Here is a 25,389-nt window from a genome sequence, read left to right on the forward strand (position 1 = left end):
ACTACCCGATTTTTTTTTTTTTTTTTTTACTTCTTATTCCCTCTTATACATTCATGCACATGAGCTATCATTACTCTTTCATATTGTTACGTTCAACTATCATCACTCACTGTCATATTCCCCCTGAGTATGCACCTGCAAACTGTGATCTGCCTAATTGTCCTTTCACCAAACTGCTTATTTGCATTAACTAGGTAAAATCCTAGTGACACATTAAATTTGAATTCATGAGAAAGTAATGAAAATATTTCAGTTGATAAAAGAATTGCAGCTGATTTTACATGAATGGATGAACAAAGAAGAGGGGCAAAATACTAATGTGTAGTCACAGGTACTGCTTCTTCTATGAGCCATAATCATATCTGGGCATTGGATGTAAGATACACAGGATGCCTGATCCTCTAGGTCTTACATTCTAAGGCAAGGTTATAGCACACAAATAAATAACTAATTAGTTATTGGTGAATATTATAGAAAAAATAAAATTGAGGCAATGGCATACAGACAGATAGGGACTGTAACAGTGTGTGTTTGTGAATGAGTGTGATTTGTGTATATGTGCATTTGCTAACTTGCAGGTATGACTGGTTTTATAAATATTTATTTGTAGAAGGAGGTTTTTCTGAGAACTGATAATTGAACATATTTTTGAATGACAACAGAGCACAACCATTGATAAATCAAGTGTAATTTTGTCATCAACAGCAAGTAAAGATATCCTAATGACGATGCATTCTTTGCTGGTTCAAGGAGATGTACACAAGGCAAGCATGACTGAAATAAAGTGAACAAGGAAAATATGAGAAAAATGAGATGCTTTGGACCATGGACTTTTTCCAAGACTGAGTTTTATCTAAACTATGGCATGGTACAATTAGAGATTTAAATATAGGACTGGTATTTTGGAAACTGAAAATATAGACCGAGATTTGAGAGTAAAACAAAATTTCATTGAAATCGTGAAGACAAAATGAAACTCAAATGATCTGGCTAAGTAATTTAGTTCCTCATTTGTATTCATAGCAAGAATTCTATAAAATAAATTCTCTATAATGCTTTCATTTAAAAATGAGATAATAATGTTTAATAAAATTAACTGGCATGAAAGGTTAAATACGAATAATGAAATAGGAAGGGTTAAACTGGGGTGGGGGACAAAAGTTAGAGGAAGAGCTCTATGGAGGGATATATAAAATTAATGAATTTTCAAAAAAAAACAAATAAAACCTACTAATGTAGAAGTGCACACACACACACACACACACACACACATGCAAGGTAAAATTTGAGTGAATTTGTAGTAGGGTAACAATACCCCTACTAAAAGTTAATAAATAAAACAATAAGAGGTAAACTAGCAAAATCCCAGTCCTAGTAACCGATTATTTCTTTGAGTTGTTGTCCATTGAGTTCCCATAGGAAGCTCTTGGCCCTGAAACATTATAGTCTATTGTGATTCCTCTTGTTTACAATCTAGAACTTGATACTAAGATCTTATTGCTAGCGGCACAACATATTTCAGAAAAAAAAACATATTGGTTTGAAGCTAGGATATATATGGAAACTTCATCTTATTAGCTACTTTTGTAATGCTATAAGGTAATATACAAGTGTCACAGGATAAAAGTAGCCATGAATCATACTCACTTGTGAACCCTTCCAACTACAATAGCTGGTCTGGCAAGGCATGTCCAACAGTGCAAAAATGGCATAAAAATCATTGGAGTAACCAGCCACATTTTTGTTGGATTTGTCTTGGACCACAAGATTGAACCCATACCTAACATCATTATTTGGACCAGAACCAATGACCAGACAGGACATAGACATAAGCTACCACTATTGTGATTCTAAATGGCATAGTGTTAAACCAATTCCTGTTGCCTTATTTTATACTCAAAGAATTCATATCTCAACTCTCATCTAAGACACTTTTATTTAAAGTAGATGGTGTTTAACAGAGAGATCCACACCTGGATAAAGTACAGAAAACAAGAGAAACTAAAGAATGTTCAGTTCTAAAGAGAAAATGTATGCTACACTTCTGCTTTCAAGTCTTGGGAATCACTGCAGAAGAGTCGATAGAAAGAGGATAAGCGCCAGAGGTATTGGACAAATTTAAGGTAACATCTCTGGACATAGCAGATGTGAACTCACATGGTTCTGACAGAGCTCACAAAACCTGTGCAAGACTGAGCCATATCAAAGCTTAGGATGGAGAGAAGATTTGGGAACATTCCTATCCATAGCCAAGAAGTGACAACAATTGTAAGCTGCTGTGAGAAGAGAGGAGACTTTTCTCTAAGAGTGTATCACAGGGGAGCTGACTAAACTCCAATGGAAGACAGCACATCCATGAATATTTGAGCAGCACAAATTGGTCTTGAGATATTAAAAAACAAAAAGAAATGAGCACAGTTATAGGGTGGGAAATAAGAGGTTACTCTAGAAGAGTTGTGGATGGTGAATGTGGTCAAAATAGGTTCAAAATTTTCAAAGAACTAATGAAAATGGAAAAAAAAACTTGGATATTTTTACTGATGCTAATTTACTTTTAAAGCATTTGTGAAGGCAAAAACTCCTCGGCACCTATCAGTTAGGGTTTTCTTCACTGGCAATCAACTGCAATAGTTTCCTAATTGCCAAAAGGCAGATTCCTTCCTTAGAGTCATCATATAATTTGTGTTTATAATTATTTCTCTGAATGTTTGGCAAATTATTTTAATGACATTTCAACAATTTACAACACAGAATTAGAGCCTAGAATGAAGCTGTCTTATAGTATGCACAGATAATGTCTTCAGAAAATGAATCAGACAAGAGAGTTTTAGTAGGCTATGAAGACACATTCCTCTAGCCCCAGATCTTCACACGAGACAGGAAGATGGAGAGACTGAAATGATCCTGGGCTATGAATTGAATGCAAGGCAAGCCTAAGGTGCTCAGTAGTCCAGGGGCTCAAAGACCAGGAGATTGAAATGTAACTTAGTTACAAGAATTATTCTCTGGCACATAATCCTAATGATACAATTTTTTTAAAGGAGAAAAATGAGAAGAAGAGGTGCTATCTGTGATTAGGAGGAAAGAAGATAATTGGATAATAGTGAAACAGAGGGAATAATACACATGGGGAGTAATCGTTTGTAATATAAAATCATATAAAAGTCTCCATTTTCAATGGACTGAAAATGGAGAATACTAAGGAACAATACAAATACAAAGAAAAATTAATATTGTTTATTTATGAGTCAAATCCATATGTAATATCTCCCTTGAGAGAAAAATGCCATCTATGTATAAAGTATGTTGACTACTGTGCGAATGGAATGACCCTGGCCTCTACTCTGAAACATATTCATAACAAAAAGCAGCATTGTCTTGGCACATATTTTAGAGGATTCAATTGGGAGACAGAGAAGACAGAGATGTGGGAAAAGGTCAAAAGCCCAGTCATCTAATATACACCTTCCTCCAATCACAAAGCAAGAACAGTGGTGCTTCCCACTATTGTCTCTCTATTGCCAACAGAAGCATCTTTTTGTGGTTTTCTGTAAGTCAATGCACAGGTTGCAGATGGGCCTTTTTGACTATTCATAATCAAATATATCCAATGTGCATTTTAATAACAAACTATACATTTAAGAATTGACATTAGAGCCCAGAAGTAGACAATCATCTTTCAGTGGCAGAGGTGGTAGAAATGCTCTATGCTGAGCCACTAAGTCTGCTCCTCTTGGCCCTAAGTACACTCAGATTAACCTAGCCTTTTAATAGTTGTGTCAATATCACAGAGCCTCTCTTCGCTCAACTCACTTTGTGTCACACTACTTAGAGATGAATTGAGTGTATACTTTCTGATAAAGCTTAAAATGTCATATAAAAATGAATGTTTTTTATCATCTTATCAGTTACTGAACATTTTCAAATATTGTAACAAAAATTGTATAAAATTTAAATGTTAAATTACTTCTTAAATCGGTGGAGATACTCAAGGTAGACTATGTTTCTTTGCAAACTTATTGCATTTAACTTTGGTGACTGACACACAAGTGTTGAATAAATATAACATACAATTGAAATACTCATAATATGCAACAAGAATAGAAAACTGGCTAGATATTATCTGTACTGGGAATTTTCTGGTTTTCTATGAAGTCTTCAGAAAATTGTACTTTGTTTCTCAGCTTATTCTGTGTGGCATTTACAGTGAAACCCCATATGCAACATGACTAAGAGAACGTGTGAGGTACAGCTTACATAACTTCACGATTGCACTGACCCTCCTTGAAAACACCACCCCTGCCTCTTGAGCCATCTGCTTTCATGTTCTTTTACCCACAGATCAGCCAGACTGACATTTTTCAATTAATAAATATTCATATCACTTCCATGATTAAAGCTATACACACAGATTTTTCTCCGAATGCTGCCAATAGAATGAAGGTGGTGTGTGTGTGTGTGTGTGTGTGTGTGTGTGTGTGTGTGTGTGTGTGCAGAGTGCAAAGATGGCTCAGCGTTTAAGAACACTGGCTGCTCTTCCAGAGGACACGGTTTCCATTCTGAGAAGCCACATGGCTACTCACAGCTTTTTGTGGCTCTAGTTTCAGAGGATCTGAAGTCCTCTGTGGGCACTAGCGAGGCCTGTGGTACAGGGATATCCATGAAAGCGAAGAATCCATACATTTAGAATGGAGATGAATAAACCTTGGGGAACCTGAATGGGTCTGAACTAGGCCCTCTGAATGTGGGTGACAGTCATGTGCATTGATCTTTTGGGAGCAGGCACTTGGCATTGGGAACAGGACATATCCCAGGTACATGAAGTGACTTTTTGGATCCCCCTCCCTATGGTGGGATACATAGCTCAGCCTTGATATGGGGGAGAGTCTTGGTCCTGCCTCAACTTGGTATGCCAGACTTTGTTGACTGCCCAAGGAAGGCCTTACCCCCTCTGAAGAATAGATGGGAAGTTGGATGGGGGAGGCAGGAGAAGGGCAAGGAGGAGATATTGGTATTTTTAATGAAAAAATTAGAATGAATGTATGAGTGTGCTTGCATACACACAATTTTAGAAAACAAAATGCAGGTTATGAAAATATAAATGGGCAGGATTAACATTCCTCGACTTTGCAAAGTTAGTGCAGGTGCCATGTAAAATTAAAATGACCCCCAAAGACTCTGGGCATTTCTGAAGGTGGGGGCAAGAAAGAAGACTCATAATAAAGGAATTGCCTATTGTAAGAATAACGTGGAGTTTAGGGTCTCTACCTCACCTCCACAGCAGGAAATGCCTGACCTAGAGAAAAGAAGATGCCCTAGATCTCCAGGACAGAAAAGCCTGTACAAATTCCAGAGTAGGATGCCAGAGAGCTGGAAGGATGCCAAAAGTGAAAACAATAGCGTAGAATGATGAAATGGTTTTCTATTTGAGAAATAATTTTAGACATTTTTTATTGAATTTTGGAACAATGTCTTCTTAAAAAAAACCGTTCAGCATACACTGAGTAACCCTTAAAAAGACATGTTCTTAAGGAAGTACAACCATAATAAATTTTCTCATTAATCAACAAAAATTTGCATGGGTATAGTTACATAAACACATTATTATTTTTATTATTATTGTTTTTGTTGTTAACAGTATTTTGAGAAAAGGTTTCTTTGTGTATCCTTGACTTTCTTTGGACTAGCTTTGCAGACCAGACTGATCTCAAACTCATAGAGATCCACCTGTCTCCATTTCCCAAGTGCTGGGATTATAGGCATGCAGAAATAGTTTACAATTACAAAAATTATTCAAGACGGAATATGTTTACATTCATTGAGGTTCATTTGTAAACATTTATTGGGTGTATTTTTGTGGTTTAAGCATTAAGACTATACAATGGGTAATTTAAAAGAACCAAACAATTATGCTGAAGGCTAGATTCTGAAAAGTCAACAAGATCTAAAATTTGCAGAAATGTGACAATGTTACTTATATAACAAATTCCCCCCCCCCAAAAAAAAACCCATAGTTTTAAACTAGTAAATACAGCTATGGAAGTTTTGGTGCATGAAAAATTCATGTTGGTGACTGAGTGCCGAAATAACTTAAGAGGCTGAAACTGAGATGTGCAGCAGGCAGATATTCAGTTCTTCTCTGGTACCATGAAGCCAGCTTCCAAGCATGCTCCTGTGAGTTAGTGACATTGACCTCAAAGTGTAGCTACTGGAAAGAGGACCCCAAGAATCACAAAACGAAATTACAAAGTATTCCTGAATCTTCTTTGTGTGTGACTTTGCTATTGCTATCAAATTCTGTTCAATAGTCTGGCTGGCCTTTAATCCCAGCACTCAAGAGGCAGACAAAGGTAGACTCTCTGCATCTGAGCCTAACATGTTCTGAATAGAGAGTTCCAGGAGATCCAGAACTACACATTGAGACACTGTCTCAAAAGAAATATATGTCTGTTAAAGGGCATCTAGAGAAATGTTCTATTCAAGAACATAATGAACCATCCTTTTAATCATTAAATGAAAGAAATCATCTTGTATCAAAAAATTTATGGGCATTATTCACCAATTATCAATATTACCAAATATTTACCTTTTCTGCAGTCAACTTACTGATTTTGTTTTTTAAACCCTCTACTGTAGGGATATCATGAGCAGTTACAAATTTGTAAATTAAAGTACAATCATTTAGTTCCTTCTGGGAAGCAACTGTGATCTGTGGAATATTTATCGCATGCCACCGTGTGCAACTCATAGTTAGATTCCCAAATGAAGGCATCAGAATTTTCCAAACCTGATCTTTTATTAAATATAAGGACAGGACAGTGAGTTTCTATAATTTTATTTTGTTTTCAAGCAAAAAATAAATTATGCTGATTAATAAGTCTGTTATGACATTTTCATATATCTCTGTCATGTGCTGATCATAGTATTTACCCTCATTACCTTCTCTTGAGGACAACCACTTTCATGGTTGTTACTAATCTTTAATTAGAGTTGGAAGATTGAACTGAATAAAATATGGTGATTGCATCAGCATGATAGCACTAATGGCTTTTTAACTCAATATGTCTGGAAAAATATTTTGTTTAATACCCATAATTCGTTATTTTCACTTAGATTTACTCTTTTAGATTTAATTATTTTATAGTATGTGTGTTAATGTTTTGTATGGAGCATCAGATCCCCTGGAAATGCAGTTATTGATGCTTGTGAGTGGAGATGTGGGTGCTGGGAATTGAACACAAGCTCTCTGCAAAAAGAAGTATTTAAAACCACTGAGCTATCCCTTAAACAATGATATGCCAGATTCTTAGTAATTTCTTTATAAGTTATTTTAATATTTGTAAATTTCGAATAGTTGACTAAAAACCATAATTCCTTATTTGAGCTTTCTTTTAAACATTTCTATATTGAAATAAACAGCAACATTGAAACTACCTTCTGAAAAAGATGCTTACATTTTAATGTTCATTTAGATTGACACAGGGGCTGTTAGCAAACTGTGCTAACAAATTGTGTAGTTGTCATTTCTACTTCATTAGAGATCATGTAGCAAAACTAAGCATCAATCATTAATACATGTCAATAGATAATTTACAGAGTATTGGCAACTTGACTTATGTTAATGCATTATCTTGGTGTTCTATTGCTGTTAAGTGACACCATGTCCATAGCAAATTTTACAAAGGAAAAAAATTAATTGGGGCTGGCTTACAGTTTTAGAGGTCTAGTCCATTATCATTGTAGTAGGGAGCATGGTAACACACAGGCAGACATGGTGATGGAGAAGGAGCTGTGAGTTCTATATCAGATTCATAGTCAACAGTAAGAGATAGCCACTGGGTTTGTTTTGAGCTTCTGAAACCGCAAAGTCCACATCTAGTGAAACATTTCCTCCACACCTACCTCAAGGAAGCCACAAATCTTAACTCTTCTAATTAGTGTCACTCCCTGATGACTAATCATTGAAATATATCAGCCTCTGGGGACCATTCTTATTCAAACTACATGTATAATGGATGCCCATCAAAGATGATGAAAGTATGAACTTTGGGTTTATCTTTTCTGCCTTCTGGAAACTATTTTTAATTTATCAAGCTATAAATTACTATCTATACTCAGAAAGAATAAGTCTTATTATGTGACTGAAAAAAAAAAAACCTGAGTCAACTGTTTATTTACCAGAGGAATACATTAGCTCTTAGATGAGTCTATTTGACAGTGGTCTACCAGGTCATTGACAGGCTGTATCAACATCTCTTTAATGAGTTTTTTCACCATGGTTTGCTTTTGTTCTCAATAATTTTAAAGCATGAAGTGCTCTCTCAAACATTACTTGGGTATTTTTTTAATTTGATGCACTAATCACAATAGAATATAAATTATGGCTCAAACAATGGAAATGGAGTCTAGAAAGTTCCACAAATGGAATGCCTCAGGAAATCTGGGCTTAGTACATGCTGGTATATGCATATATTGTCTCCACACAGCCTTTCACATAATTACCTCTTTAGAGACCATACCTCCAAATGTAATTACTTACTGAGATAATGCGGAATATAATATGAAGCACATATAATTCAACTCATCACATCATGTTACAATTTTAGAAAACGTAAAATGTTTGAGTCACATACTAACAATTCAGGTAGTATATGACTTATCTTATTATATGGGTGGAAATCAGAAACAACATTTTTAGTCAGTGTTGAATTATCACATTATCTCATGTCTCTTGAATATATATTTGATTTAATCTACAATGAATAGACTGTTAAATTATCAACATTAACATATAATGTGTAATTAAAATATTGGCATGATGATGATGTGATATGATTGATGCCCATCAAAGACAATGAAGGTGTGAAATCAAGGTTTATCTTTTCTGCAAGGGGGAAATTATTTGCAACTTGAAAGCATGATTATATTTTTGTGCATGTAACTCTACATTTCAAAATGCTTTCTGTGTATTATTCTTTCACATTTAAAATATTGTTTACATTTATTTTGTGTTTCTGAAAGTGGGTGGTCAACCTATTCAGCTATTTTCAAGATAAATAGAATAGTTCTTAATGATTTTTGATAGTTAAAAAAATGATAAATGGCTGAGCATGATGTCACATGCTTTTAGTCCCAACACTTGGAATGCAGAGGCAGGCAGATCTATGTGAGTTTGAAGGCAGCCTTATCTAGAGATCAAGTTCCAGAATATCCAGGTTTGTTACATAAAGAAATCCTGTCTCAGAAAACATATTTATACATATTAAATATAAAACACATATATACAATACATGTTACCAAAATAAGAATCATTTTTAGGAAACAAGGAAATACAATTTAAATGATCTTTAGTTGATGAAAGAACAAATTAGACAAATGTAATAAGGCAGATAAATGTTTGTTCTGCAAAGTGGAACAGGCATCTTTGTAGATACTGAGTTGTATCTTATCTTTGTCCTTAACCTGTTAATCAAATTTCTTCTATTTTAGCAAATTAAAAATGTAATACTGAATATGCTTTCTGGAAAAATTATCTGTCTTTTAAAATGTTCATATTATTTCTACTATTCTGGAGAAAGAAATAGTTCAGAGTTAATGTGTTACCAAGCTGGTAGAAACACAGAAGAACAAAAGAGGAGATGGGGGAAGGAGAGAGGGAAAGTGGACCGACGAGAAGGGAAAGGGAGAAAGGAGGAAGGAGGAAAGAAGAGAGCAGGGGAGTGGCAAGGGAGGGATGAGAGAGGAGAGAAAAGGGGGTAGAAGAGAAGGAAAAGAGAGTGGGGAGGGGAGAATGAGATATTTTGGGTATGAGGATCATTTAAATGCTTACTTTGGGCAAAATCCATCTGCAAACCTACCTCTCATGCACCAGAAAGTTACATGTCTCTGTGATGTCAGAAATTGAAACTGAACCAGAGCACAATGAATGTTCCTAGTAACTTAAAATAACTTGGATAAGGGGATTGATGTTAGACCATCTTTGAAGACAAAGAAGTAAATAAAGAACCAGAAAAAGATTGCACATTAGGATAAAGTAAACCTAGGAAGAGTCATGTCTACCTAGCCACAAAATAAGAAAGTATGAAGGGTTATATGCAGCCACAATTCCTTGCAGCTGTCACAGAGGATTAAAGAGCAGTACAGCTGAAGTGGACATCTCACTACACAGAACACCATGGGAGTAAAAACAGATTCCACCTCTCTTAGTTTGTTTTTAGTTACTGTGATAAAAAACATGGGGGGAGTAATTTGAGGAAGAGTGGGTTTATTTTATCTTACAACTCATAAGTGGCAGCAAACCGGTGAGAAATTAGGGTAGAGTTTCTCAGGATTCTAAGGTAGAATCCTGAAATCAGGAAGCAAGAGGAATGTTGCTTACTGACTTATTATCCATGGCTTCCTCAATCTTACTTAGGCCACCAGGATAATTTCCCATGACTGGCACCACCTAGAGCAGGCGGTGCCCTCCTATATCAATCAAGAATAAAGAATATTCCCTACAGCCTTGTCTACAGGTAATGTAGTGGGGGCATTTTCTAGACTGAGTTTCCTTTACCCAGATAACCATGGCTTGTAACAAATTGTCAAAAATAAAGCTATATAGGACATGTTCATTTCATATGAGTCCTTAAGGGAAGTTGTATGCCTGAATTACACTGTCTGTGAGGACAGGGGCATGTGTGGGAACCCAGCTAAAAGCATTGTGTCCAGCACTGTTTGCAGAAGGGCATATTATGCTCATTTATGGAGTGGGTTCAGTGGGCATGTGTGGACAAGACGAGACATAGCTCACTGCATCTACTATTGATAATGGACTTGCTCTCTTTCTTGGCTCTAGTATAAATATCATACTTTGTTTACTGTGGTTGACTTACATTTTCTAGATAGTTGCAAAATACTTGGATTTTCCCATTGCTCATTGAAAAAGTACTCACTTGAAAATCTTCTGACTAATGAAAAGGCCTGTGCTTGGAAATTTGACTCCTCCCATTCTGATCCTCCAGTGCCTACTTATCCCTACATAAACTTTAATGTCAAGACTGTAATTGGGCATGGTAAAAACTTATAAAGAGAAGAGTATGGACACTAATTGAGGGATTCCAGAGTACTTCCTTTCTGGAAAGGTGAAGGGAATATTTTCTTTGTTCATGTGCAGACCTTTTAGGAATGGACCAAAGTATTTGTGTAAAAGTAGAGTGTAATGAGTGGGAAAGGGCAGGGCTGCAGGTCTCTTGCAGGCTTTCAAACAATGTTTTATGTTTGGAGTAGATATTCTTGCCTACAATCAGAGATGATTTTATTCTTTAGACTGGAGTTCCATTCTATGTAAATACCTTGCTTTATAGTAAGGCTGAGTTGTTGCAATGTAGTGGTAAGAAGAAAATACACTACACTTTCAAGAAGTAATAGAGGGGCTAGAATGATGGTCTCTTAGTTAGTGTTCCTATTGCTGTGAAGAGACATCATGGTCATGGCAAATCTTATAAAATAAATCATTTAATTGAGGTGGCAGCTTACAGTTCAGAGGCTCAGTCCATTATCATAATGGTTGAGAGCATGGCAGCATGTAGACACACATGGTGCTGGCTACATCTTGATCAGAAGAAAACATAGGTGGGCTGAGACATTGGGCATGGTGCCGTCTAGTGGCTTCTTGTTCTGCCAATAGACTTGAGGTAATGTCCACACCTTAGGGTATGACTTCAATGTTCAGACATGACCCCTTATAAGGAAGAAGAGGGGGGCCTCATTGGAGCTCTTTCTTGGGTTGTGGTCTGAGCATCCTGCAGGACAGACACTGTGTCTCCAGGAGCAGATGACCACTTCCAGGTATTTACCATCATTGTGTGGGTGCTCCCCAAATAAATATTTGTTAATTCTTTATTCAAGTGTTCATGGACTTCCTTTAACCCACCTTCAGCATAGGCGTATATGAAACCTCAAAGCCTACACCCTTGATAACATACTTGCTCCATCATGGCCTTACCTATTCCAATAAAGCCACAGCTCCTAATAGTGCCTCTCCCTATGATTTTATGGGGGCCAATAACATTCAAACTAGCACAGATAACGTAGATAGCTAACAGTGTGTACTGCATTTCCAGAGGAATGAAGTTAGATTCCTATTGCCTATGTCTGGTCACTCACACCCACCTATAACTCTAGCTCCAGAAGCTGTGAAGTGTGTGGTCTTCTTGGACATATACAACATGCAATCACAACAACATACCACAACACACACACACACACACACACACACACACACACACACACACACAGAGAGAGAGAGAGAGAGAGAGAGAGAGAGAAAGAGAGAGAGAGATGGAAAAATAGGATAAATCTTATAAATCTTAAAACAAAGTGATAGGCTTAACAATTCATAAGTTTGACTTCTATCTTTTGACATGAGTGCAAACAGTCTCACAATTTCCTCCTCCAAATTATTCTTATAACCTCTCTATGAATAACTTCATTGGAATTCTAGTTTTGAGAAAGATGAAGGCATGGTATTTTTTCTTTCTGAATCTTGCTTATTTCACTTATTATGGTAATTCAAGTTCTAAATATTTTCATCAAGTATGATTTTGTTCTTTGGATGGCTGGACATAAAGCCTCCATAAATGTTTGAATAGCACTTTCCTACTCCTGTTGTTAGACACCTGTGCTGACTCCATGACATGGTTCCTGTGAATGGTACCACTACAGGAACAATGTGCAGTTATCTCTGTGCTCTATTAACACACTTTAAGTATATTCTCTGGAGTTACATAGCTGGGCCATGTGTTCATTTATCCGTCCTTCCCTTCCTCCCCCTTCCTTCCTTCCTCCTTGTTTCCCTCCCTCTCTCACACATAACTTTTTGAGGATTTCTCATATTAATTTTCAAAGTTTATGTGCTAATTTTATCAACATTAACAGAGTTTTCCCCATTTCCCCATCTGCATTTGTTGTTATTGATCTTCTTAATGTGAAATAGAATCTCCATGTGGTTTTGATTTTAATTTTATGAAAACCAATGTATTTACTCTACTTTCTATGGAATGAGAATTTTCAGAAATCTAGTAACAAGTTGGATATGGTAGCACAAACCACCAATCCCAGCACTCCCCGAGACCAGGCTAGTTAACTCCATGAGACTGCCTCAAACAACAACAAAGGGAGACACTGTGATAGCAAACTTCTAAAATGTCTTCTTCTGTGCTCCTTAGTTTGATCTTGACCTGGAATTAGACAACAGGGGATGCTATAGTAGTTAAAGGTTGGGAGGGGCACTCAGTGAGAGCCGTCTGTCCAGAGTCTCCTTGCCCTTTCTTTGTAACATTCCCTCCTGCCAGCTGGAGACAGGATTCTTCTGTAGTGAAGTACTAATGACCTAGTAAAAGAAAAGTTAAGTCAGAGTACTTCTTTTTAACTTGGGTCTGTACACAGAGGTGTGGAATATTTGAGTAATATCTTGAGGTTTTTAAAAAAAGTTGAAATGAAATTACACCACTCTCCATCCCTTTATGGATTTCCTCAGAAACCAAGATTCCCCTTTATGATTTACCTTCAGAAAAGTAGTTCTACCTCTGTGACTAATTTTTGTGAAACGCCAAGAAAGGGAGAAAGAGAATCTTTGCTTCTGAGGCCTTCTAGTATCCTTTCCTTCAAAACACATGATACTTTCTCATTTTCTGATAGCCAGTATTTCCTGTATATCTTTATTTGATAACTTTTTTGCCTAAAGGTTATGTCTAATTTCCCAAACTCTCTAATTTCAGTACAAATTACAATAAAGACAGAAGGAAACCTAACCATATATAAAGCAACTAAACCAATTCTCACAATTACTAAGCATTCTGTTAATTATACTTTTTCACTGAAATCTCACTGCTTCGAGAGTGTTAGGTGTTAGGTAACAGCACCTATTCTTCCAGAGTAGAGAATCTTTGGGAAATGATGAATTACAGACAGGTGTGGATGCTTCCATTCAGCATCTCTTTTGTCCAAAACTGCATTAGCAATTACTGAAGTCACCAGCTTCACAGCATAAAGGATGGGTGGATGGATGGGACACGCATTTATCTGATCTCAAATCAAAGTTTCTGGCCTGTGGGTGATAGAATCATGCAAAAGCACACCCAATCCCAGTACAACCTACAGTCCCAGATTTCTTGAACACAAAAATAATTGAGATTTTTTTTAATATCCTGAGTATGGGACTATCAGAGGAAAAACAAGGTTTCTGATAGTTTAAGGGATGTTTAAATGTTTATTTTTTCATAAAAGCTATATAGTGTGAGTGGGAGTATCACTGATGACCTGAAAATATATGTCCAATGACTTGCAAAATCTATTTTCTGTTTATCCTTGTACGACATGGTAGGAATTCCCACAAAATTGCTACTGTCTCTCTTCTTTTTATTCTAGAAATCTACCATTGTAAAATATAATTCTGTCATGGCATGTATGTCAGTGTTAGCCTCTCTGCTGAGAGAATACCATTCATGGACATGGCCTTTCTGACAAAGAGTTTTGAAGCCTAAAGTAGGAAAAATGCTTAGACTCAGATTACAGAAGGAGGCTTTTACTGGGGAAGGTATAAACATAGAAAACCAAAACTCTTACTTAAAATGGAAAAGGGCAGAGTTTATTCTGTAGCAAAGCATAAATAGCTATCTCCCAGGAACAAAAATTCAAATTATCCCAATTATTACAATCCATTTACATTTCCATGGAGTTTAATTGTAACAGAACAAGTATAGTTAAAATCAGGGCACTTTTCCAATACATTATTGGAAACAAACAGCAGTTAGATTATAGCAAAATGGAGAGATGTATACTATAGGCTACAGCTGCTGCTGATAACTGTCTTAGTTTTTGAGAGTGTGGATGTGCACATCCAAAATCATTTATCTAACAGTCATATGGACTTTAGTAAAATCAGAAGTTGGTAGTAAGTGACTACTTAAAGGCTAAGATACCCCAAGATCATTTGTTCTAAACATGCAATTTCCCAGTTCTCACTATCGTTGATATACTAATCAGTTAATCATCTTTGTAAAATGTGTGATATTTTGGGGCAGAACTTAAGTCAACAAAGCAAAAATTTCCTTTGTGTGGCTGAGATTCTCAAGTGCAGAACACAAGCCAATCTGAGCAGCAAAGGAGAAATACACAGAGAAAAGCACACACATCTGTTTAAACAACAGAGAAGCCATCAGAGGAAATGAAGACATGAATATTTTCATACTAGGTTGCTGGGATGAGGAAAGTCATGGGAAGACATGATGTCATGTTTGTGCACTAAAGATAGCAAAGTGTAAAATCCTAGTAATTAAAACCATCTAAGAGTCCTTTCTAGAGGAAATATACATTGAACCTCTCACTTCAGCGTCTGATGACCTGCCTCAATTCATGTCAGAGAGCACTCTTGTTCCCCAAATTTCTTCAGCTTTGAATATCAAACCTGAAGAGGTTGCTTTCCTAGTTTACTTTTCTGTTGCTGTGATAAAATACCAGGGCCCTTGACCTAACTCCTGGAGTCTAGTTGTGGAGAGGAAGGAGTAAAGAACAAAGGGGTCAAGACCATGTTGGGGAAACCCACAGAAACAGCTGACCAGGCAGCTATTGGCACTATGCTTTACAGCTCTGGTTGTACTTTACGGACAAGTGCTCTGCTCAGCAATGACGTGCAGAGCATAGCAACCACCCTGGGAGGGCCTATGGACCATAACAACCAGTTGACCAACCAACACAGGGCAAGCCCTCCAAGCCTGGAGGCACACCAATCCTGAGCCTGTGCATATGCCTAGACACTCCCCTTATGCTGCCCTACAAGATCTCTAGGCAGCCTGTTCGAGCTGTCTTTTGTAGCCATCCACCATGGTGGATGGATGAAAGACCCGAGCTAATATGGGGTTAGCTCGTTAAACAACAATAAAGCCTCGTGCAGTCTGCATCAAGCTTTTGACTCCACCTGGTGATTGGGGTGACCAAGTCCTGGGCTGAGACCCTGAAGGCCTGAGCTTTCCAGGCATCTTACACTGCTCCCATATCCCCAGTGCTATGATTACAGTCATGCATCATCAGGCCTGGCTTACATAGTTCTGGGGACTGAACCCAGAGTCTTTTGCATTTTAAAAGGTGGCATTGTACCAACTGAGCATCATCTCCAGCTCATTTTTAATTTAATTCATTTTTATGAGCATTTTAAAAAATATTAACAAGAGAATTGTGGAATAGATATAAGCACTTAATGCCTCATAAAATTATAACATATCATTGAGATTATTTTTCCTATAACTACAAATTATACACTGCAGGTATACACTAGAATATAAACTACACTACAACCTACAGTGTAACAACTATGGGACTATAAAATAGAAAATGGTCAAATAAAACACATATAATTTTATGTGGCTGTTTATTCATTGTATCTATTAGCAATCAGTTATTTTAATTTGAAATGAATAACTAAAATACAATGCATTGATGATTCATTTTCCCAGAAATAAAAGCTAATATTTGAAAAAGATGGTCTTCATTAGATAACACAGATATGACATAGTTCCATCCTTGTTGTATGACACGGTATTGGAATACAGAGAATAAAAAATTTTAAGCCTTTATTTTACTTTTCTTTTTTCTTCAGTGGCCAAGTATGTTAATAAAGGAATCTGTCATCCCTTGTTAGCTTTATTTAAAAATTCTGAGACCTTTAATGTAGGCAAATGTATCATAAAATTTTCTTTTCCTATCATTTCTACATCTTTTCCATTCTTTTTTAGTTTTTATTGTTTGAAAATTGTCTATAGGCATATAATGTGTATTGATCAAACCCATACCCTACTCAATTTCTCTACTCTCTCTCTTTATGCCTTTTTTCTTTGATGTACTCTGTTATTTTAACCTATGAGTCCAATTAGTTGTCCTCTGTATATTTCTGTGTATAGTATATACCTACTAGATACTATAGTACCTACTAGAGCATGGTAGCCTTTCAGGAATCACATTCCTATAGAAACTGATATGCCTTAGAAAGGAGCCATAATATTTCCACAGTCCATCAGACTAGGAGGCATCTTCTTTAGTTCCTGTCCCATCCATGCTGAGTTTTGGACTGTCTTTGTATAGGCCTTGTGCATGGACTCACAGGTGCTCTCAATTCATTGCTCAATGGACATTTTATGCTCAGCAAAACCTAGTTTGCTGTAGATATCAATTCACTGACTCTTAAAATTGTTCTGATCACTTATACAATGACCTGAAAGTCTTGAAAGAAAGAGAAGTAAATTAGATGCCTATTTTAGAGCAGACACTTCACAACATCTTATTTTCTGTGCTGTTGACCAGATGTGGAGCCCCCCCCCCGAATCTCTCATATATGTATATAGTCTGGATAATCCAACATGTGCTAGCAAGGTCAGAACAGGCAGACAAAGATAGAATAACACTGGGCCTGGCTTGAACACCTGAAACCTCAAAGGTCAACTCCAGTGCATACTGGTCCATAGAGGACCAAACCTACTCCAACAAGGCCACACCTCCTAATAGTTCCAATTTCCAATGAGGCTACGGAGATCATTTTTATTCAAACCCTATGCTGCAAAACCAAACTTCTCTCATGAGGGTTGAGACATCTCATGCATATAAAGAGAGAACTTATGGATATGAAGATAATAATGTAGGTGAGTCTATTACTATGTCCCTGCAGCTAAATTATAGGATTTATTTATCTTCTACTGCCTATGACCTTGCTAGCCACTAGATTTTTGGGCTAAACCTAGTGTAGCTAGTACTACTCTTTAGTAGTACTAGGTATGACTCTTGTCTTATGTGTTGGCTTTAAGTATGATAAAAAATGTGTTTACTCCCATAACATTCATTCTACTATTGTTTCAGTGGTTGTATATTGTCAGATCAGTCATTATTTTGTTTAACAGTGTTCAAAGGTGAACAAAACCATTGAGCATTTTTTTCTCCCAATTGTCTACATAGAACATTCCAGAGCAATGAAATCTATCCAGGTTGGTACCAGCTTTATGTCATGATGTTCTATCATTCAGGTATATGGTGTCTTTGGCAGTAAGGGCTTTTCATTAAATGCAATGCAATACCTGGAATGTTTGGATGGTTTATGGAACCCCATTATCCAATAGCTCAAAAATAGGTAACCCATATTTAGCACTAGGCTTTGTATTCTTTTCTATAGTGTATTGTTTTGAGAGTGCCCTTTTCTTACTATTAAAGGGCAGATCCAATTTAGTTATGTATATATTTGTATGTACATGTTTGCATATATTAGGTTGCTTCATCCATAGAAGGTTTCCCCATGGCATTTTCAATAGACATTGATGGCAGTTATTCTATCCTGTATTCTTTTCTACCTATCCTCCCATTCCCTGTGAATTTACTTCTTCAAGTTCCCTTGTTCCCCTTTTCCTCTTTATACCACCTGGTTTTTAATCTCTCTTCCCTTGAAATTCCTTAACTTTTCCTTTTTTATAGATGACTAAGAACAAATATTTACAAAAAGTATGCTCTTGTTATTGCAAATTAGCTTTATCGTTGAACCTCTTACACTCATTGGATGAAATGAAATATTTTGACAAATGCAGATGAATATTAAAATGTTAATGCATAAATTTTAAGATTAGAAACTTTCTTTTTTCTAAGTCAACTTCAGTCTTCAGTTTTTTACATAGCATAAAAGACAGCCATGAAGAAGACATTATTTTACATATTACAGTTACTTATTTTCACATTGTTGAATATTCCTTTTAGTTGAATGAAAACAAAACAGACAAAAATAAGACACAACTAACTACCTAACAAAAAGCCTGTGTTTCAACTCTCCTGTAGGATGGCTTGGTAGACTTGTGTATTCTGGCTATGATAATGAAATTTGTGTCTGTAACTGAGTTATACTGCATATGTGTTTTTCAGATGTGGAACAAATGGCAATTGACTGGATTACCAGAAATCTCTACTTTGTGGACCACATCAGCGACCGGATCTTTGTTTGTAATTACAATGGCTCTGTGTGTGTCACGCTGATAGAATTGGAGCTTCATAATCCTAAAGCCATAGCAGCAGACCCCATCGCAGGGTAAGAACATCACCTTCAGCATGCCTGGTCTAGAAAAGTTCCCATAAAAAGGATCAAAATCTCACATGAGGTTTTGTAGGAAGTAAGAAGTTAACTTCATTAAAAGAAATGCAGGTGGCCTTTAATCACTGCACTCGGGAGGCCGAACTGGACTCCAGATATAGTGCCAGGATAGGCTCCAAAGCTACACAGAGAAATCCTGTCTCAGGGGATAAAGAAGCATAGCCTTTAGTGTTAGCATTGCAGGAAGAGAAACAAGCTAATAGTCAACATTTGAAGCTTATTGAATATTTGTGTCCTAAAATGTGTAGCATTTCAGACTTTGTCTGAGACACCAACACACTTCCCTTTACCTGAAAATTGCTTGAGGTCTCCAGAGAACCTCAGCAGAGTGTCAAGTTCAGTTTTGATGCTCATCAGGGAACCTTAGAGTTAGCAAGTTTCACAAATGCTTCTTGAAAGACACTGTTAATCTATCTGAGTCAGCATAGCAGTTAGGTTTTTATAAACAAAATACAATGTGTATTCAAGGGTATGCCAACATTAAGGATGTCTTTGTTAGTTCATACTATTTTTCCAATAAATATTGATATTTTAGCTTAATAATATTGTTGGATTAATGAACTCAGCAGAATCTATTTTTATTTGTTAACTTTTTAATTCATTTTATTGGTTTCAAAAGAGCCCTTATAAGACTCTCTCTTAACTAATAGAATCATTAATCTTTTAAAAATATTTACTGTTTGCTAAAATATGATCACAAATGTTTATTGGGAAAATCTATACAAAAAACTTCCTTTATTTTATAAACATGGCAGTGTAATTAGAAGGGATAAAACAAAGATGCAGAGAGTTTCCAAATTCACCTGCTCACCAGTCAGGATTAGCCAAGGAGACTGCAGAACCAATCACATAGAGTGCTGCTTTAGTTGAAAGGACTGCTGGTTTTGAATATGTAAATTGTAGCATATTGAAAACTGGAATTTTATTCTTACTGTCATTTCAATAGTCCTCAGGCAGTTCGGCTGAAATGTCTTATGGAACTTACCCTAAACTGCCATAAGCCTCCATTCAATAAAGGGGAAAATATTTACTGAAGAAACAGCTGCCATCCATATGTGGACTTTTGTCACTCTTTACTTAAAGTCTGATTGAATATTAAGATGCATCATCACAATGGTTCTGATTTTGACAAGAACAGCTTGCACGTAAGGATTTTGCGAGCAAGGCTGTGTAACATAATTCTTGAATGAAGCTCTATTTGTGTTTGCAGCAGATGGTTCCTTGACTGCAGCGATGCTTCAAAAGGCATTAGTAAAAGAAGTTGTATTTAAACTGATTTGTTTGGGTGGTTGAATAAGGCTAGTAAGAAAGAACTAGAGATTTACAAATGTGCTCAAGGCATTCTCTTGGCATCCTTTTTAGAAATGTATGTGCTTGCAAGTTTTTCTCCGACGGTGCTAACTGAATTGCAAAGTAGCCTTCTGATAGTCTTGTCTATCTAAATGTTGAGAGGTGAAGTTACTCTATTCCTCTTTCCTAGTCACCACATCTTTTGCCTTTCTTTAAACAAATATGCTTTGACTCCTTGCAGTAAAGTTGCCAACTGAAATGTAGCATGTGTGAATGTTGTTTCTCATTCTCAGCAACAGCATGCTTTATGTTTGCTGGCAACTTATTTTTCCCTGTCATTATGAGAAAGAACCATATTTTGTCATTTTGTCAACAGAATTAGGAGTAGAAAGCCCCACAATGTTTGCTCACATTCACTGATGGGTTCCTTGGGAGTTTGTAACTGCTTAAATGTAATTTTGCTGTGTGCCATTTGTCACAATAGGTGCTCTGGAAATGTTTTGCGTGGTCTGACTCTAACTCCATTTTCAGTCATGATCACAGATATCAAAGCAAGAATTGTTCTGCAAGTGTGTGAGCAGAAAGAGCTTGCCACTGAACACTTGCCACTGCTCAGCCCCCCACCCCACCCCCCCCGCCCTGTGTATGAATAGCCTTTGGTTGACAGTGCAGTGGAACTGGAAAAATGGGAGGGGAGTCCTCTTACATTGATACTATGACTTGCTCTCAAGATAATATCTATAGCTGGGAAATGTCATGCTTTTAACATTTTCCTTATTTCTAATTTTGCAGAAAAACATCTCTTTGCCTCAGTGTGTTTGATTTGTTCACAAATATCAGAATACATCAGTCATCTGACCAGAAACTTGTGTCTTAACCAGAGGAGGCTTAGTACACAATCAGAATGCTTTTATGTCCTAAAGACCATGTAGAAGGAACACCACTCTTGTTACTATGTCTGTGACTTGACTCTTATCATAATCTTTTCCACTTGCACATCACATCTGGTACAAGCTTAGCATCATTATCTTCCAAATTTTATTCTTTCTTGTCTTTACTTCTTTAAGGTTTGGCTACAGAAAGCTGATATTCTGTGGATTCTTATTATACCTGGAGCCAATCTCAACAACAACAAAAAATATGCCAGAAAGATATTTCTAATGATGTTTGTATATTGTCTTCAATTTTTAATTACTTACTTCAACTTGTTTTTTTCTGGCTATTTTTCAGAGACATTTCTCAAGGTTTACCTTTAAATTTTTCAGCAATATTTCCTTGCAACAGCTCCTTGCAAAGCACCTATGAATTTTTGCTGAGGAGCCATTAGTTTTGGAGGCTGGCACAGAGGTCATGGTGTAACCAACATCAAAAACAGCCAGTCTTTCAGGTGGCTACCAGGGTTTTGCTTGTTTAATAGTTAAGAACTATGTTCTACCCCATCATAGACCAGGTTTCATTTCTAGCAGATTCTCTTACTAGTGGCCAGTCTCCTCAAAGGACTTATTTCATGTGGACTACATGTTTTATAATAAGGTATTCAGGAATATGAGACAAAAAAGAATGATGAAATATCTCTAAGAAATGAAAGCAATATGGTTTCACGTTATTGGAGGAGAAATGCAGAGCAGCTGTGGGTGTGAGAATGGAGAGGGGGAAATATCCACATGCATTGCTAAATCATAAGTTCTTTTCTTAAAGCTTTTTACGTTATGGTATCTTACAAAGGATGCAAAGATTTTGGAAATGTACTTTTAATGTAGGTTATAGAAGAAAATTATTCTTGTTTACCATTTTCTTTTTTATTGGTAACATTTCTTTCATACAATGTATTATAATCATTTCCTCTTCCCTCAAAAATCCCAGATACCCCACTCTCTCCCCTCACTCAATGCTATGCCATTTTCCCTATTCTCAAACAGAAAAAAACCCCTAAATCTTATTAAGAAACAAGAGAAAAGCATTAAAAAGTGATAATTATTTTCAAAATAACATAGGAGCCTTCAAAACTGAAAAGCCAAAAAAAAAATGAAACCTGTAAATTTTATGCTACATTTAAAGGATGCCTGTATTTGTCAATAATAGAACAGGGAATAGGAAGTTATTATTTGATGGTTATTAACTGGGTAGGGGATCCTGCCTCTTCAGGATCTGTGTCTTCAAAAGAAGAGAACAAGTCTGAATGCCAATATGTTATGTATAAAATTGCATACATCTGAGAAGTTTAATGGAATATGATAATAAGGATGCAGCTTATAGAGATGAAATTGAATAATTAATTATCATGTCATAAAAGTTTATTATTTCTTTGTGTTAAGGGTATTCAGATTCCTCTCTTTGAGCTATTTTGAAATTATACAAATATATAATTAGTGTAATTATTAATTTAAGTCCCCTGCCATACTAGAATACTAGAATTCATTCTTTTATCTAATGGTAACTTGGACCCAGTAACAAAATATCTACTTTCCATTAATTTTCTTGGCTTCAGGAAACCACTATTGTCCCCTCTACCCATTAAGGATCAACTTTCAATTTCTGTATATGAAAGAAAATATGTACTATTTGTCCAATTACTGGCTTATTTCCCTTATATAATGCCCTTAAAACTCATCTATGTTTTCATAAATGAAAAGATTTCATTCTTATTAATGGCTGAATAAAATTCTAGCATGAGCAAATATTCACTAATATTTTTTCACATACCCATTAATATACTGCACAAAATTTCTGGCATTAGAAATCTAAATAATGCATTGTAGCTTAATATTCAGCACACTGTATTGCTTGAGATTGCTGTATCTTATGATATCTATGCATCCCTTTAGGTTTTTGAGGACTCTCCACACCAGTTCCAATAATGTCTGTTGTGCTGTATGTTCCTACCAACAACATGTGAAAGTTTTCTCTTTCCTTGTAGTTTTGGGATAATGTACTGTCTGTCAGAAACTTCTTGTATATTCTTCCTCATTGGGAAATATTTCAGATTAAAATGGGAGTACTTTGAAAATTTTTAAAAAATGACTTTCTACATGTGTTGATCTTTTGAAACTTCTGTCATAAATATCTACAACTTAAAGTTTCTTCAAAAACCTTTTAATGAATGTTCAGTTGGTAGAATTATATTTGGGGCTATTATTGTATTGTTGGAAAATTCTATTAGTTATAACTCAGAACAAAACTCAGATGGGCTAAGCTCTATCCACCTGCCAAATGGACAGGATCAGTGGGACACTTCACACATTTCACATATGTCTTATAATAATAACATTATTAATTAATAATGAATTTTTGTTCATTATGCCAAAATATTACCAATGTTTTTCTATCTTGAACAAATTCCTGTTGATAGCTTTCAATTTGGATGTTTGACATATCTTTAAACCATTTGAGTATCTATATATTTTCTTATCTATCATTATTCTTTTCTTTGCCATTGCCTCCTTGGATGAATCTAATGGCCCATTTTGCAATTTGGTTCATGGAGAATAAACTAGGTATCAGCATTACCCATCTTAGGCAAGACTACTTTGGACCCCAGGAAAGATGCCCTGCTACTATGATATTCCGATTTCATTTCTGGAGTAGCTAAATGAAATCATAGCAACCCAAGATTGTGAAAGTGAGTGGGTTTCATTCTTCACAGTGACTCTGAGTAAGCCTGGAGTCCACAAGTTCACTTGAAACAGATTAGGCAGAGCCAGCCACCTCTCTGGAAGTGCTGAGAAAATGAATGTTAGTGTTAATGCTGAGCTTATATTAAACCATTACTTCTGATGATTATCTCCCTGCAAATAAGCACAGGCATGAGTGACTCCTTAATTAGTAGCTCTGAAGATTCTTTCTTGCTGCCTGTGGTGTCTTGAGCAAAAGAATTATGCGTCTAAAAGCCAGAGCACCTACAGGCAGTGCCTATGCCAGCACCAGCTGCCTTGAACACTCCATGGTAGCTTTGAAATAGTTATGCAAAGACCGCAGCTGATTGCACTGGTTCCTGAAGCTACAATACTGTATTGCTTGACAGTGTCCTTGACAGTTTTTGCTGCCACAAGTCTTGATGAACTGCTTTCACCTGGGCCACGGGAGGAGCACTTTCCACTGAACAGCTGCAACCGTCCTCCACTCCACTCCTCATGTACTGGAACTTCTATAACAGAAACAAAACCAAGGATCCAATTGTTTCAAACCACAGATCTTCATGGCTGCAGTGGGCCAAATGGATAACTTTGATAAACCTGCATAGTATTTCTTAAGACTATAAAGCTGGATACTTGGCTTAGTGCTTGAGTCTTTTGAGTGAAACTTTTGTTTCTTTCCATGACTATTCTTAAGTGTATGTGCTCTTCTTGCTGGACAATAGAGTATAGTAGAGGACTTGACAATAGCAGTGAACACCATGGATATGGCCAGGCAGCCAACATTCTACACAGTGACTTAGTGCCCTTAATGTTTGGCAAAGCTGTTGCTCAAGGGTCACAACTGAAGGTCACTCTGAAGGCACTGTGAAACTGGTAGTACAGATATTAGCTATGCAGTGAATTAACTTTACACCTGAAGATAACTCCTGGTGTTACATACACAACAGCTCCAGAAACCCTGGCCCCGGAGCCAGAGCCACTATAACTATACTTGCTGCTGAAGAACTAGAGGGGATGGGTAATGTGAATTGGGTGTGAAGAACTGGCATCCTCTGGTTCCCACCCTAGTGCAGGCCTGAAATTAACATGCTGCTGACCCACATCTCATTTATATGCTGGGATCCTCTCCACAGGAGAATATGACTATGCCTGGGTGACCTTGACAGCCCTAGGATGACCCTGTGGATGACCCCTTTCCTGCACTTCCAGACAAAGGCAGATTCAGTGTCCTGACAGCTGTGGCTGCCCTCAGAGTAGCAACCACATAGACAGCAGTGGGGGCAAGAAGAAGACCAGGACAACATGGAA

General features: G+C 36.6%; 1 protein-coding gene across 1 annotated transcript in view; it reads left to right on the forward strand.

Moving 5' to 3' along the window:
• LOC100773941 (low-density lipoprotein receptor-related protein 1B) overlaps positions 1-25,389 on the forward strand; it is a 1,050,824-nt gene that overhangs the window by 42,506 nt on the left and 982,929 nt on the right. Inside the window, exon 5 of the mRNA XM_035447074.1 lies at positions 18,931-19,093. Within this exon, the coding sequence (XP_035302965.1) occupies positions 18,931-19,093 (163 nt within the window). The remainder of the gene's footprint in view (positions 1-18,930; positions 19,094-25,389) is intronic.

Source organism: Cricetulus griseus, chromosome 6, assembly GCF_003668045.3.
Source record: "Cricetulus griseus strain 17A/GY chromosome 6, alternate assembly CriGri-PICRH-1.0, whole genome shotgun sequence".
In the NCBI taxonomy this organism is placed as follows: domain Eukaryota; kingdom Metazoa; phylum Chordata; class Mammalia; order Rodentia; family Cricetidae; genus Cricetulus; species Cricetulus griseus.